Raw genomic sequence first — 16392 nt, forward strand, 5'->3', positions numbered from 1 at the left:
AAGGCGAATGGAGGGGAGGAGAGTATAGTAAAGAAGGGTTGGAGAAGCAGTTGGGTGGGGCTGGGTGATAAGAATACAACACACCCTACTGAACAGTATGTGCACTTGTTGTCCCACATTCAGTATCACCTATTCTCTTTGGTCCCTAGGTGGATGGCCACAGGAAGCCAGTGGTGCCGTCTCCTGACGACAGTGACCTGGAAACTCGCCTCAACAGCTGGAACCTGGGGGTATGTCTGCCAGGGCCACATTCAGTAGCCAAACGTTGTTGAACGTGGCAGATAGAAATGCCACGAATAGAGCCAACATGATTCCATATTCTAGTCCGATAAGCATGCATAACATACACAAAATATCACTGGAGGCTGCTGAGGGGAGGACGGCTCATAATAATGGCTGGAACAGAGCAAATTAAATGGTATCAATGTATTTGAGACAATTCCACTTATTCTGCTCCAGCCATGACCACGAGCCTGTGCTATATATACAAAAGTATGTGGACACCCCTTCAAATGAGTGGATACGGCTATTTCAGCCACACCCATTGCTAATGGTGTATAAAATCGAGCACACCGCCATGGAATCTCCATAGACAAACATGGCAGTAGAATGGCCTTAGCGAAGAGCTCAGTAATTTCAATGTGGCACCGTCATAGGATGCCACCTTTCCAACTAGTCATTTCGCCACATTTCTTCCCTGCTAGAGCTGCCCTGGTTAACTGTAAGTGCTGTTATTGTGAAGTGGAAACGTCTAGGAGCAACACTGTCCTCGGTTGCAACACTCACTACCGAGTTCCAAACTGCTTCTGGAAGCAATGTCAGCACCCTAGCTGTTCGTCGGTAGCTTCATGAAATGGGTTTCCATGGCCGAGCAGCTGCACACAAGCCTAAGATCAATGCCAAGCGTCGGCTGGTGTGGTGTAAAGACTATTCTGTGCTTCCGACTTTGTGTCAACCATTTGGGGAAGGCCCTTTCCTGTTTCAGCATGACAATGCCCCCGTGCACAAAGCGAGGTCCATACAGAAATGGTTTGTCGAGGTATGTGGAGAAGAACTTGACTGGCCTGCACAGAGCCTTGACCTCAACCCCATTGACCACCTTTGGGATGAATTGGAACGCTGACTGCGAGCCAGGCCTAATCTCCCAACATCAGGGCCCAAACTCACTAATGCTCTTGTGGCTAAGTGGAAGCAAGTCCCCACAGCAATGTTCCAACATTTAGTGGAAAGACTTCCCAGAAAAGTGGAGGCCATTATAGCAGCGGAGGGGGGACCAACTCCATATTAATGCCCATGATTTTGGAATGAGATGTTCGATGAGCAGGTGTCCACATACTTAAGGTTATGTACTGTATTTCTGTCTGAATGTCCCAAAACGTTGTGTCCTGCTAAAAATCGTCCCTAATTTATTCCATGTCTGTGAACATCGTAAGTACAGTATATAGGCCTCTCACACCAGGGTTTGGATTACAATTCCTGCTTGTTTGAAGCAAAGGGGGAGCCCTAGACGCCTGAGAAGCATATTGCAGTCACAGCCAGTTCCAGGCTGGTTATATGAAATATACCACCATTGGATGAGAGAGTACCCCATGCCCAGTAGACTACACGTTGCCTGTCACACTGACACACAACTACTGACTAGCACCTACACAGCTGCAGTGTCTGTCAGACCACAGGGATACAGTCAGAGAGCAGTGAGATGAGGGCTAGAGGAGGATGAGGAGGAAGGAGGAGAGGGAGACTGAGAGTCTTTAGATGTGTTCCTGTCTTATCTTCTGTGTCTGGAGAGTTACTGGACCGGGGAGAGATAAGCAGTACACTGATGTTGTCTTTATTCTCTTATTTATTCTTTCTCTCTCCCCCTCTCTCCCCCTCTCTCTCCCCCTCCACCTGTACGGGTCTCTCTCTTTTTTGATGAAGTTGATGATTCTCTCTCATCTCTCTCTCCTGTATCTGACGGGAACATAAAGCCCTGCTCTGCTCTGTGTTGTGGTAGTGATAATGATAAGAGGCAGTGTGCTTGGCAATGCTCCCCTAGCCTCCACTACCACCAGCATCATCTATAATAGATCTACAGGTGGTTGTACTCTGCACTGTGGAACATAGACAGAGTTAAGCTGTGTGGCTGTGCTTTCTGCACTGTGGAACATAGACATAGTTAAGCTGTGTGGCTGTGCTCTCTGCACTGTGGAACATAGACAGGGTTAAGCTGTGTGCCTGTGCTCTCTGCACTGTGGAACATAGACAGAGTTAAGCTGTGTGGCTGTGCTCTCTGCACTGTTTAACATAGACAGGGTTAAGCTGTGTGGCTGTGCTCTCTGCACTGTGGAACATAGACAGGGTTAAGCTGTGTGCCTGTGCTCTCTGCACTGTGGAACATAGACAGAGTTAAGAGCAGGATGTTTGGTTGCAGTGGCTGAAACTACCAGCTGTCTGCAGCATTCTCTGCTGCCTCAATGTAATTCTGTCTTGCCTGGTCATGATTTGTTTAAACTTTTCTGGTATCCTCTTTGAAATGTCTGTACCCCAGAGCCATCTAGCCACCTAGCCAGGTCTCTCCCTCTCACCTTTAGGAGAGAACAGAACAACCGCAGTCTTTCCCCTCATAGTCCAGTCGATTGTCCCTGTCTGCCTCACAGACCTGTTGCCCAACGTTGGGTCAACGTTAGGAAGTGATGCATCACAACGTGTGTTTGTTTGGCTTGAGCAGTAGGTCCTTGATGTGGAGTGGCTCTCCTTTCTTCTCCTCTCTCCTCTCTTCTCTCCTCTGTCTGCGGCCGCCTCATCCATCTGTCCTTGTCAGGGAGAATGCCACAGACAGGATCCAGTACCCGTGCTGGGCAGACATCACAAGCAAACACACACTTTAGTTTAGTCTAGCACCAGTTTATGTTTCACCACCAATGTCTGGTCTGGCCCTGCCCTGCAAGCCTTGGCATGTGGGCCTCCCATGGTCAGAGTTGGATGTGGGCTGCTCCGCTCCACAGAGAGGGAGGTAAGTGTGGGACGTCTTTCAATATTCAAAAATGTTGTTAAGACTTTATAATAACTTTTATTTATAAGCCTGATTTGCTGAACTGGGTGTCAGAGGTTAAACAAAAGTGTTTCTATGCTCAGAGGGCAGAGGTTTGTCCAGCCACTGCCTGTTTAGTATTGAATGATTGGTCGTTCTGGAGTATACTGGATGTCCACTGTCTTACTGACATGTCATATAGTTCAGACCAGTTTGGTCTCCAGCTCTGGGCCTTCAAACAGGCCTCAGTCCCCCATTCATTTAGGATTACTGAATGAGCTCACCAACTTGAACCTTCACACCACAGAGAAAACACGCACAAACACACAAACACACACACACACACACACACACACTCTACTCCCGTCCTTCGCCCCTCCCTGGCCCTTTGAGCCTTAGCTGTAGAACTCTTTCCTCTCTCTCTCTGTCATTTGTTGTCATCTACAAAGTCAGAGGATCTCTGTTTCAGAAGGCTGTGATCCCGCCTGCTCCCTTGCAGCTGTCTTCCACACTGTGTGAAGCTGCCTGGGAAGTTCATAGAGAAATAAGGAGGTCACTCACAACAAGAGGAAAGGAGAAGAAGGAGAATGAAATTAGATGAAACCGCCAACTCCGTCGACTCACTACAGTACAGTTTCTCCTCCCGGCTAAATCCCCTAACAGAGTTGAACCATTGATGGTTTTACTCCATAGCCATGTCAGTCAGTCCACTTGTGTCTTAACACACTCTAAGGTGGGCTGACGTCAGAGTTGTCGTTCCTGTTAGCCGTCTCTTCAGTCTCATTGTGTTTTTTCTTCCCTGTGTAATCAAAGGGGACAGAGCGGGCGTGTTTGGTGAGGGAGTATGTATACACATCTGTCTCTCTGGGCCGATAGACGCGTCATGGATAGCTTACGGAGTAACAGGGGTTGACAAAAGGGCTGACTGGCAGAAAGAGGAGCCAAGCGGAAATGGGCCTAGCTGAGCTGAACACACACAATGCCTTGAAGTGGCCCGAGGTATTCCCTTTCTGTAAACAGTCAGAGCTGAGGGAAGAAACTAACTGTGTGTTAAGTGCTGGCCTTTGAAGTTTGAAGTCCTGTATTGTTTAAGACAAACCGAGGGCGGAGGTCGGGAGGGACGTGTGTGTGTGTGTGTGTGTGTGTGTGTGTGTGTGTGTGTGTGTGTGTGTGTGTGTGTGTGTGTGTGTGTGTGTGTGTGTGTGTGTGTGTGTGTGTGTGTGTGGTGGAGCCTTGTCTTGAGAAAAAGGAGGAGATGCAAAATAAGTAAAGGGCTTTTTTTCTGTTTATTTTCTTGTTCTCTTGCAGATTGAGAACCCCAGGTATTTGAGAGAGAACCCTATCCCCTTGTCTCCGGTAAGTGTAAGGGAGGGTTCCCATGTGTGTTGAGGGCAGATAAGTGTTACCTTTTCCTCACTCTCTCCCTCGTCTCTTTCTTACCCACTCTTTTATTTCCATACTGTAGATATTCCTCAAATCCAGCCTGAAGAACAGCACCGGGACTGATGAGCAGACCCCAGTAGCAAGACAGGAGAAAGAGGTGGGCACTAGAACACCCACCTAACCATAGACAACCATCTAATAACCATCAACCATTCCAGAAAGCAATACCTGTTGAGTACCTCAATCAATACTGAGGTAGAGTACCTTATGATAAGCTGTAGACAACACTCTTTACCAAGAGAGTTTCCATCTATATTTTCCATAGTAGTCTATTTACCACCACAAACCGATGCTGGCACTAAGACCACACTCAACGAGCTGTATAAGGCCATAAGCGAACAAGAGAATGTTCACCCAGAAGTGGGGCTCCTAGTGGCTGGGGACTTCAATGCAGGAATGCTTAAATCCATTTTCCCTTATTTCTACCAGCATGTCACATGTGCAACCAGAGGGGGAAAAAACTCTAGACCACCTTCACTCCACACACAGAGACGCGTACAAAACTCTAGACCACCTTCACTCCACACACAGAGACACGTACAAAACTCTAGACCACCTTCACTCCACACACAGAGACGCGTACAAAACTCTAGACCACCTTCACTCCACACACAGAGACGCGTACAAAACTCTAGACCACCTTCACTCCACACACAGAGACGCGTACAAAACTCTAGACCACCTTCACTCCACACACAGAGACGCGTACAAAACTCTAGACCACCTTCACTCCACACACAGAGACGCGTACAAAACTCTCCCTTGTCCTCCATTTGGCAAATCTGACCATAATTCTATCCTCCTGATTCCCGATTACAAGCAAAAACTCAAGCATAGGAAGTACTCGATCAATATGGAATTGGTCAGATGACGCGGATGCTAAGATACAGGACTGTTTTAAGAGCACAGACTGGAATATGTTCCGGGATTCAGCCGAAGGCATTGGGGAGTATGCCATGGGGAGTATGCCATGGGGAGTATGCCATGGGGAGTATGCCATGGGGAGTATGCCATGGGGAGTATGCCATGGGGAGTATGCCATGGGGAGTATGCCATGGGGACTATGCCATGGGGACTATGCCATGGGGAGTATGCCATGGGGAGTATGCCATGGGGAGTATGCCATGGGGAGTATGTCATGGGGAGTATGCCATGGGGAGTATGCCATGGGGAGTATGCCATGGGGAGTATGCCATGGGGAGTATGCCATGGGGAGTATGCCATGGGGAGTATGCCATGGGGAGTATGTCATGGGGAGTATGCCATGGGGAGTATGCCATGGGGAGTATGCCATGGGGAGTATGCCATGGGGAGTATGCCATATCAGTCACCGGCTTCATCAATAAGTGCGTCGACGACATCATCCCAACTCTGACCATCAGTACATATCCCAACCAGAGGCCATGGATTACAGGCCACATCCGCACTGAGCTAAAGGCTAAAGCTGACACTTTCAAGGAGCGGGACACTAATCCACTGGTCTCCTCTCCTCCTTTTGGTTGAGAGCTTCAAGTTTCTTGCAGGCACTAAGTCCTATCATTAACAAACTATCATGGTTCAGACACATTAAGACAGTTGTGAAGCGTTCATGACAATGCCTATTTCCCCTCAGGAGACTGAAAAGATTTGGCATGGGTCTTCAGATTCTCAAAGAATTAGATGTCTACAACATTGAGAGCATCCTGACTGGTTTCATCACCGCTTGGTATGAAAACTGCTCGGTATCTGACCGCAAGGCGCAACAGAGGGCAGCTTGTACGGGCCAGCACATCACTGGGGCCAGGCAAGTGGTACCGGAGCACCAAGTCTTGGTCCAAAAGGCTCCTTAACCGCTTCTACCCAGTCATAAGACTGCTGAACAGTTATGCAAATGGCTACCCAGACTATTTGCTTGACCCCCTTTTTTACGTTGCTTCTACTCGCTGTTTATTATCTATTCATAGTCACTTTTTTCATACCTACTGTACATGTACAGTGCATTCAGGAAGTATTCAGACCCCTTGACTTTTTCCCCAAAAATGACTTTATAGCCTTATTCTAAATTGAATTACATTTTTAAAACCTCATCAATCCACACACAATATGCCATAATCACAAAGCAAAATCTGGTTTTTAGAATTGTTGCACATTTATATATATATATATATATATATATAAAAAACTATACCTTATTTACATAAGAATTCAGATCCTTTGCTATGACATGAAATTGAGCTCATGTGCATCCTGTTTCCATTGATCATTATCATCCTATAATATTTCTACAACTTTATTGGAGTCCACCTGTGGTAAATTCTATTAATTAGACAAAGGCACACACCTGTCTATATACGGTCACACAGTTGACAGTACATGTCAGAGCAAAATCCAAGCCAGAACAGTGCCAACTGGGTCTAACCAGATTAGAAAGAGGAGTGGGATGCCCCGGTGCACAACTGAGCAAGAGGACAAGTACATTAGAGTGTCTAGTTTGAGAAACAGACGCCTCTCAAGTCCTCAATTGGCATCTTCATTAAATAGTACCCGCAAAACACCAGTCTCAACATCAGCAGTGAAGAGGCGACTCCGGGATGCTGGCCTTCTAGGCTTTATCCATAGTGATGGAGGTAGGCCTGGTCAATCTCCTATTCCATGTCAACGGGACGATAACGGGAGAATTTGTGAATCCAAATTCTAAGGAGTAAGAGTCCAAGATCATAACATTAACCCAAAACTGTGAACCACAAGTTAAGTCCCATTCAAAGCAAATGTAACATAGTGCCACACTGTTGTCACTCTGGTAAAGAGTTTAATCTCCTTATGCATGAAAATGGTGTTCTAGGCTGCGCTTTGTGTTGTGTTTGTGTTGTTTCTAAAGGGACGATTCCCAATGCCCCTTTAAGAGAGAAAAAACCAGACCAGTGGTGACAGTTTTTCCTTATGTGGATTTAAGCTGAAAATCCCATTCTGAAAGGACGCTTTGAAGTCCCCCACCCGCCTTTACTCACACTGTTAATATAAAACTGAGCATGACTTGACTCTAATCGCCATGGCTTTTTATGTCCCCCTGGAGAAATGCTGTACTCAATTAGATCAACTTCAGTGAGCTGGCCAAGAAGGGAGAGGGACAGGGGGGACAGAGGGGGATAGAGAGAGTGAGAGGGAGGAATAGAGAGAGAGAGAGAGAGAGAGGGGAAACGTGGGAGCGAGAGAGAGTGGTTCAATGGGCACCACCAACAATGCTCATCAGCCCTCCTAATGTGGTTATTCATTCTGACTGGAGGAGAGGAGACTAATGTGGTGATATTCATTCTGACTGGAGGAGACTAATGTGGTTATTCATTCTGACTGGAGGAGAGGAGACTAATGTGGTGATATTCATTCTGACTGGAGGAGACTAATGTGGTAATATTCATTCTGACTGGAGGAGAGGAGACTATTGTGGTTATTCATTCTGACTGGAGGAGACTAATGTGGTGATATTCATTCTGACTGGAGGAGACTAATGTGGTTATTCATTCTGACTGGAGGAGATGAGACTAATGTGGTTATATTAATTCTGACTGGAGGAGACTAATGTGGTTATATTCATTCTGATTGGAGGAGAGGAGACTAATGTGGTTATATTCATTCTGACTGGAGGAGAGGAGACTAATGTGGTCTATTCATTCTGACTGGAGGAGAGGAGACTAATGTGGTCAATTCATTCTGACTGGAGGAGAGGAGACTGTGTTCTGTGTTATTACATTTTCAGCCCAGTCAGGCACCAAGTGTCACAGTCTTCCTCACTGCTGTTTGTTGAGAATCAAGAGGTGAAAGAAAGCAGGGCCTTCGAGCCTGAAAATGGGAACTAATGCTTGGAATATTATTCTGTGTGTGTGTGTGTGTGTGTGTTTATGGTAGTGTGTGTGTCTGTGTGTAGTAGGTTGATAGCAGTCAGCTGTCAGTCCCAGACTGTGTGTTGAGGAGCCAGGAAGGAGAGCCGGCCAGCCCTCTCAGTAGTTTTATAGAGGCCAGATCACTACCCGGCGTGGTGATATGGGGCCTAGTTAAAAGGCGCTCAGAAGCACTTGACTTTCAAGAGAGGAAATGGTGGTGAACTGGGGTTTTACTGTCTGGGCTGGGAATGTGTGTGTATGTACGTGTGTGTGTGTGTGTGGGTGAGTTGAAAAATTGTTTCCTGCACCTCTTACCTCCAACCCCACAAAGGGAACAGAGAAACTCCTGCCAACAGACCTGACTGGCTTTTGTAGATGGGCTTATCTGGTTTCACAGTGGTTGTTTTATGGTCTTTTTTTCAGTCAGACCGTCTGTTTTCTTACCCCTGGTTGCCTCGGATGTGTTCTGTATGTTTTAACCTTGGGCATGGAGTCTACTAGAGCAACAGGTTTATATCACAGGTCTGACAACTAACAGGGTCAATTTCATTAGAGAACACAGTAGCAAAACGTTTTGCATGAAAAATGAAAGCATTTCTTATTGGGCAAGTTCAGGTAGTCCCTCCCGGTTTCAGGCAGTTTCTTTTTCTCCATTTGGTGCCTAATGAATATGACTCAGGTCTAACCCCCAGGCATTTGTTCATGGAGCAACTGCCCCTGAAATATACATACATACAGTTCAAGTCGGAAGTTTACATACACCTTAGCCAAATGCCTTTATACTCAGTTTTTCACAATTCCTGACATTTAATCATTAATTATTGTCCATTTTGAAGACCTATTTGCGACCAAGCTTTAACTTCCTGACTGATGTCTTGAGATGTTGCTTCAATATATCCGCATAATTTTCCTGCCTCATGATGCCATCTATTGTGAAGTGCACCATTCCCTCCTGCAACAAAGCACCCCCACAACATGATGCTGCCACCCCCGTGCTTCACGGTTGGGATGGTGTTCTTCGGCTTGCAGCCTCCGCCTTTTTCCTTCAAACATAACGATGGTCGTTTTGGCCAAACAGTTCTATTTTTGTTTCATCAGACCAGAGGACATTTCTCCAAAAAGTACGATCTTTGTCCCTATGTGCAGTTGCAAACCATAGTCTGGCTTTTTTATGGCGGTTTTGGAGCAGTGGCTTCTTCCTTGCTGAGCAGCTTTTCAGGTTATGTCGATATAGGACTCGTTTTACTGTGGATATAGATATTTTTGTGCCTGTTTCCTCCAGCATCTTCACAAGGTCCTTTGCTGTTGTTCTGGGATTGATTTGCACTTTTCGCACCAAAGTACCTTCATCTCTAGAAGACAGAATGCGTCCCCTTCCTGAGCGGTATGACGGCTGCGTGGTCCCATGTTGTTTACACTTGCGTGCTATTGTTTGTACAGATGAACGTGGTACTTTCAGACGTTTGGAAATTGCTCCCAAGGCTGAACCAAACTTGTGGAGGTCTACAATTTATTTTATGACGTCTTGGCTGATTTCTTTTGATTTTCCCATGATGTCAAGCAAAGAGGTACTGAGTTGGAAGGTAGGCCTTGAAATACATCCACAGGTACACCTCCAAATGACTCAAATGATGTCAATTAGCCTATCAGAAGCTTCTAAAGCCATGACATCATTTTCTGGAATTTTCCAAGCTGTTTAAAGGCACAGTCAACTTACTGTATGTAAACTTCGGACCCACTGGAATTGTGATACAGTGAATTATAAGTGAAATAATCTGTCTGTAAACAATTGTTAGAAACATTACTTGTGTCATGCACAAAGTAGATGTCCTAAACGACTTGCCAAAACTATCGTTTGTTAACAAGAAATTTGTGGAGTGGTTGAAAAACGAGTTTTAATGACTCCAACGTAAGTGTATGTAAACTTCTGACTTCAACTGTATATACAGTGCCTTGCGAAAGTATTCGGCCCCCTTGAACTTTGCGATCTTTTGCCACATTTCAGGCTTCAAACATAAAGATATAAAACTGTATTTTTTTGTGAAGAATCAGCAACAAGTTGGACACAATCATGAAGTGGAACGACATTTATTGGATATTTCAAACTTTTTTAACAAATCAAAAACTGAAAAATTGGGCGTGCAAAATTATTCAGCCCCCTTAAGTTAATACTTTGTAGTGCCACCTTTTGCTGCGATTACAGCTGTAAGTCGCTTGGGGTATGTCTCTATCAGTTTTGCACATCGAGAGACTGAAATTTTTTCCCATTCCTTATTTGCAAAACAGCTCGAGCTCAGTGAGGTTGGATGGAGAGCATTTGTGAACAGCAGTTTTCAGTTCTTTCCACAGATTCTCGATTGGATTCAGGTCTGGATTTTGACTTGGCCATTCTAACACCTGGATATGTTTATTTTTGAACCATTCCATTGTAGATTTTGCTTTATGTTTTGGATCATTGTCTTGTTGGAAGACAAATCTCCGTCCCAGTCTCAGGTCTTTTGCAGACTCCATCAGGTTTTCTTCCAGAATGGTCCTGTATTTGGCTCCATCCATCTTCCCATCAATTTTAACCATCTCCCCTGTCCCTGCTGAAGAAAAGCAGGCCCAAACCATGATGCTGCCACCACCATGTTTGACAGTGGGGATGGTGTGTTCAGCTGTGTTGCTTTTACGCCAAACATAACGTCTTGCATTGTTGCCAAAAAGTTAAATTTTGGTTTCATCTGACCAGAGCACCTTCTTCCACATGTTTGGTGTGTCTCCCAGGTGGCTTGTGGCAAACTTTAAACGACACTTTTTATGGATATCTTTAAGAAATGGCTTTCTTCTTGCCACTCTTCCATAAAGGCCAGATTTGTGCAATATACGACTGATTGTTGTCCTATGGACAGAGTCTCCCACCTCAGCTGTAGATCTCTGCAGTTCATCCAGAGTGATCATGGGCCTCTTGGCTGCATCTCTGATCAGTCTTCTCCTTGTATGAGCTGAAAGTTTAGAGGGACGGCCAGGTCTTGGTAGATTTGCAGTGGTCTGATACTCCTTCCATTTCAATATTATCGCTTGCACAGTGCTCCTTGGGATGTTTAAAGCTTGGGAAATCTTTTTGTATCCAAATCCGGCTTTAAACTTCTTCACAACAGTATCTCGGACCTGCCAGTAAAGGGGCTGAATAATTTTGCACGCCCAATTTTTCAGTTTTTGGTTTGTTAAAAAAGTTTGAAATATCCAATAAATGTCGTTCCACTTCATGATTGTGTCCCACTTGTTGTTGATTCTTCACAAAAAAATACAGTTTTATATCTTTATGTTTGAAGCCTGAAATGTGGCAAAAGGTCGCAAAGTTCAAGGGGGCCGAATACTTTCGCAAGGCACTGTATATCGCAAAAAATTTGTGGCAAAATGGCTTAAGGACAACAAAGTCAAGGTATTGGACTGGCCATCACAAAGCCCTGACCTTAATCCTATAGAAAATTTGTGGGAAGAACTGAAAAAGCGTGTGCGAGAAAGGAGGCCTACAAACCTGACTCGGTTACACAAACTCTGTCAGGAGGAATGGGCCAAAAGTCACAACTTATTGTGGAAGGCTACCCGAACCATTTGACCCAAGTTAAACAATTTAAAGGCAATGCTACCGAATACTAATTGAGTGTATGTAAACTTCTGACCCACTGGGAATGTGATGAAAGAAATAAAAGCTGAAATAAATTATTCTCTCTACTGTTATGCTGACAATTCACATTCTTAAAATAAAGTGGTGATCCTAACTGACCTAAGACAGGGAATTTTTACTAGCATTAAATCAGGAATTGTGATAAACTGAGTTTAAATGTATTTGGCTAAGTTGTATGTAAACCTCCGACTTCAACTGATTCAACAACTGAGACATAAACTGAACAGCTTCCACAGACATGTGACTAACAGAAATGGAATAATGTGTCCCTGAACAAAGGGGGGGTCAAAATCATAAGTAACTGTCAGTATCTGGTGTTGCCACCAGCTTCATTAAGTACTGCAGTGCATCTCCTCATGGACTGCATCAGATTTGCCCGTTCTTGCTGTGAGATGTTACCCCACTCTTCCACTAAGGCACCTGTAAGTTCCCAGACATTTATGGAGGGAATGGCCCTAGCCCTCACCCTCCAATCCAACAGGTCCCAGATGTGCTCAATGGGCTTGAGATCTGGGCTCTTCGCTGGCCATGGCAGAACACTGACATTCCTGTCTTTCAGGAAATCATGCACGGAACGAGCAGTATGGCTGGTGGCATTGTCATGCTGGAGGGTCATGTCAGGATGAGCCTGCAGGAAGGGTACCACATGAGGGAGGAGGATGTCTTCCCTGTAACTCACAGCATTTTGATTGCCTGCAATGACAACAAGCTCAGTCTGATGATGCTGTGACATGCCCCCAGACCATGACGGACCCTCCACCTCCAAATCGATCCCGCTCCGGAGTGCAGACCTCGGTGTAACGCTCATTCCTTCGACGATAAACGTGAATCCGACCATCACCCCTGGTGAGACAAAACCACAACTTGTCAGTGAAGAGCACTTTTTGCCAGTCCTGTCTGGTCCAGCGACGGTGGGTTTGTGCCCATAGGCGACGTTGTTGCCGGTGATGTCTGGCAATGTCCTGCCTTAGAACAGGCCTCCAAGCCCTCAGTCCAGCCTCTCTCAGCCTATTGCGGGCAGTTTGAGCACTGAACACTGTTAGCTTAAGAGGCCCACCGGACAAATTCTTTGGCCACTATACCTATTCTGCCAATTGGCCTGGTTTACCACACGGAGCCCTGCTGATCCGTCTGCCGATGTAATAGCACGAGAGGGCCACAACAGACTTTGTTCCGTTGCGATGTCCCTCCAAGGCCCTTCTGTTAGCTTGCTAGCCCCGGCCCGCAAGCTGCCTGAAGCCACTCACTGGACTCCTTTGATCACTCGGCTACGCATGCCTCTCGCTAACGTCAATATGCCGTGTCCATTGCTGTTTTGGTTTGTATTTATTGCCTTATTTCACTGCAGAGGCTCTAGCCCTGCTCAATACGCCTTATTTAACGCTTTAGTTCCACCTACCACACATGTGGTGACATCACCTGGTTTAAATGATATTTCTAGGGACAATATCTCTTTCATCGCCACTCTATGCACAGGTTTACCCTCACTGTATCCACATACTACCAAACCTTTGTCTGTACATTATGCCTTGAATCTATTCTACTGTGCCCAGAACTCTGCTCCTTTTACTCTCTGTTATGAATGTACTAGACAGCCAGTTATTTTAGCCTTTAGCTGTACCCTTATCCTACTCCTCCTCTGTACCTCTGGTGATGTGGATGTTAATCCAGGCCCTGCAGTGCCTAGCTCCACTCCCATTCCCCAGGCTCTATCATTTGCTGTCTTCTGTAACCATAAAGCCTTGGTTTCATGCATGTTAACATTAGAAGCCTCTTCCCTAAGTTTGTTTTATTCACTGCTCAAGCACACTCTGCCAATCCGGATGTCCTAGCCGTGTCTAAATCCTGGCTCAGGAAGACCACCTAAAACCCTGAAATTTCCATCCCTAACTATAACATTTTCAGACGGGATTAAACTGCCAAAGGGAAATTTAGCCTGCAGAGTTCTGTCATACTATCCAGGTCTGTGCCCAAACAATTCAAGCTTCTACTTTTAAAAATCTCTCACCGTTGCCGCTTGCTATAGACCACCCTCTGCCCCCAGCTGTGCCCTGGACACCATATATGAACTGATTGCCCCCTATCTATCTTCAGAGCTAGTGCTGCTAGGTGACCTAAACTGGGACATGCTTAACACCCCGGCCATCCTAGAATCTAAGCTTGAATCCCTCAATCTCTCACATATTATCAATGAACCCACCAGGTACAACCCCAAATCCGTAAACACGGGCACCCTCATAGATATCATCCTAACCAACTTGCCCTCCAAATACACCTCTGCTGTTTTCAACCAAGATCTCAGCGATCACTGCCTCATTGCCTGCATCCGTAACGGGTCTGCGGTGAAACGACCACCCCTCATCACTACCAAACGCTCCCTAAAACACTTCAGTGAGGTGGGTTTGTGCCCATAGGCGACGTTGTTGCCGGTGATGTCTGGCGAGGTCCTGCCCATAGGCGACGTTGTTGCCGGCGATGTCTGGCGAGGTCCTGTCCTAATCGACCTGGCCCGGGTATCCTGGAAGGATATTGACCTCATCCCGTCAGTAGAGGATGCCTGGTCAGTCTTTAAAAGTAACTTCCTCACCATCTTAAATAAGCATGCCCCTTTCATAAAATGTAGAACCAGGAACAGATATAGCACTTGGTTCTCTCCAGACCTGACTGCCCTTGACCAGCACAAAAACATCCTGTGGTGTTCTGCATTAGCATCGAATAGCCCCCAGTTCTGGGACACTGTGAAGTCCATGGAGAATAAGAGCAGCTGCCTCCTCCCAGCTGCCTACCTCACTGAGGCTAGGAAACACTGTCACCACCGATAAATCCACTATAATTGAGAATTTCAATAAGCATTTTTCTACGGCTGGCCATGCTTTCCACCTGGCTACCTCTACCCCGGTCAACAGCCCTGCACTCCCCACAGCAACTCGCCCAAGCCTCCCCCATTTCTCCTTCACCCAAATCCAGATAGCTAATGTTCTTAGAGCTGCAAAACCTGCAACCCTACAAATCAGCCGGGCTAGACAAACTGGACCCTCTCTTTTTTGCAACCCCAAATACTAGCCTGTTCAACCTCTCTTTCGTATCGTCCGAGATTCCCAAAGATTGGAAAGCTGCCGCGGTCATCCCCCTCTTCAAAGGGAGAGACACTCTTGACCCAAATTGCTATGGACCTTTATCTATCCTACCCTGCCTTTTCTAAAATCTTCGAAAGCCAAATCAACAAACAGATTACCGACCATTTCGAATCCCACCGTACCTTCTCCGCTATTTAATCTGCTTTCAGAGCTGGTCATGGGTGCACCTCAGCCACGCTCAAGGTCCTAAAAGATATCGTAACCGCCATCGATAAGAGACATTACTGTGCAGCCGTATTCATCGAGCTGGCCAAGGCTTTCGACTCTGTCAATCACCACATTCTTATTGGCAAACTCAACAGCCTTGGTTTCTCAAATGATTGCCTCGCCTGGTTCATCAACTTCTTCTCTGATAGAGTTCAGTGTGTCAAATCAGAGGGCCTGTTGTCCGGACCTCTTGCAGTCTCTATGGGGGTGCCACAGCGTTTAATTCTCTGTATACATCAATGATGTCGCTCTCGCTGCTGGTGATTCTCTGATCCACCTCTACGCAGACGACTCCATTTTGTATACTTCTGGCCCTTCTTTGGACACTGTGTTAACTAACCTCCAGACGAGCTTCAATGCCATACAACTCAACTTCCGTGGCCTCCAACTGCTCTTAAATGCAAGTAAAACTAAGTGCATGCTCTTCAACTGATCACTGCCCGCACCTGCCAGCCCGTCCAGCATCACTACTCTGGACGGTTCTGACTTAGAATATGTGGACAACTACAAATACCTAGGTGTCTGGATAGACTGTAATCTCTCCTTCCAGACTCACATTAAGCATCTCCAATCCAAAATTAAATCTAGAATCGGCTTCCTATTTTGCAAACAAAGCGAAATATGCTTCATTTATGCTGCCAAACTTACCCTCGTAAAACTGACCATCCTACGACTTTGGCGATGTCATCTATAAAATAGACTCCACTCTACTCAAGAAATTGGATGCAGTTTATCACAGTGCCATCCGTTTTGTCACCAATGCCCCATATATTATTCACCACTGCGACCTGTACGCTCTCGTTGGCTGGCCATGGCTTCATACTCGTCGCCAAACCCACTGGCTCCAGGTCATCTACAAGTCTCTGCTAGGTAAAGCCCCACCTTATCTCAGCTCAGTGGTCACTATAGCAACACCCACCTGTAGCACGCGCTACAGCAGGTATATCTCACTGGTCACCCCCAAAGCCAATTCCTCCTTTGGCACTGCTTTTCCTGTCAGAGCAGCTCACAGATCACTGCACCTGTACATAGCCCATCTGTAAACAGCCCATCCAACTACCTCAT

The 16392-nt window shown here is 46.0% G+C and overlaps 1 protein-coding gene across 4 annotated transcripts in view; it reads left to right on the forward strand.

Annotated features, from left to right (window-relative positions):
* The window catches only part of LOC110538761 (centrosomal protein of 112 kDa), a 198183-nt gene that overhangs the window by 9203 nt on the left and 172588 nt on the right, over positions 1-16392 (forward strand). For all 4 annotated transcript variants that reach the window (XR_016485399.1, XR_016485398.1, XM_090193994.1 and 1 more), the window contains exons 6-8: positions 150-230; positions 4322-4369; positions 4479-4553. Coding sequence is in view for 2 of the 4 variants with exons in the window: in XM_090193994.1 (XP_090050120.1) it covers positions 150-230; positions 4322-4369; positions 4479-4553 (204 nt within the window). In the remaining 2 variants the exon portion in view is untranslated. The remainder of the gene's footprint in view (positions 1-149; positions 231-4321; positions 4370-4478; positions 4554-16392) is intronic.

This window comes from Oncorhynchus mykiss, chromosome 12, assembly GCF_057628025.1.
Source record: "Oncorhynchus mykiss isolate SJ-2025 chromosome 12, ASM5762802v1, whole genome shotgun sequence".
Classification (NCBI taxonomy): domain Eukaryota; kingdom Metazoa; phylum Chordata; class Actinopteri; order Salmoniformes; family Salmonidae; genus Oncorhynchus; species Oncorhynchus mykiss.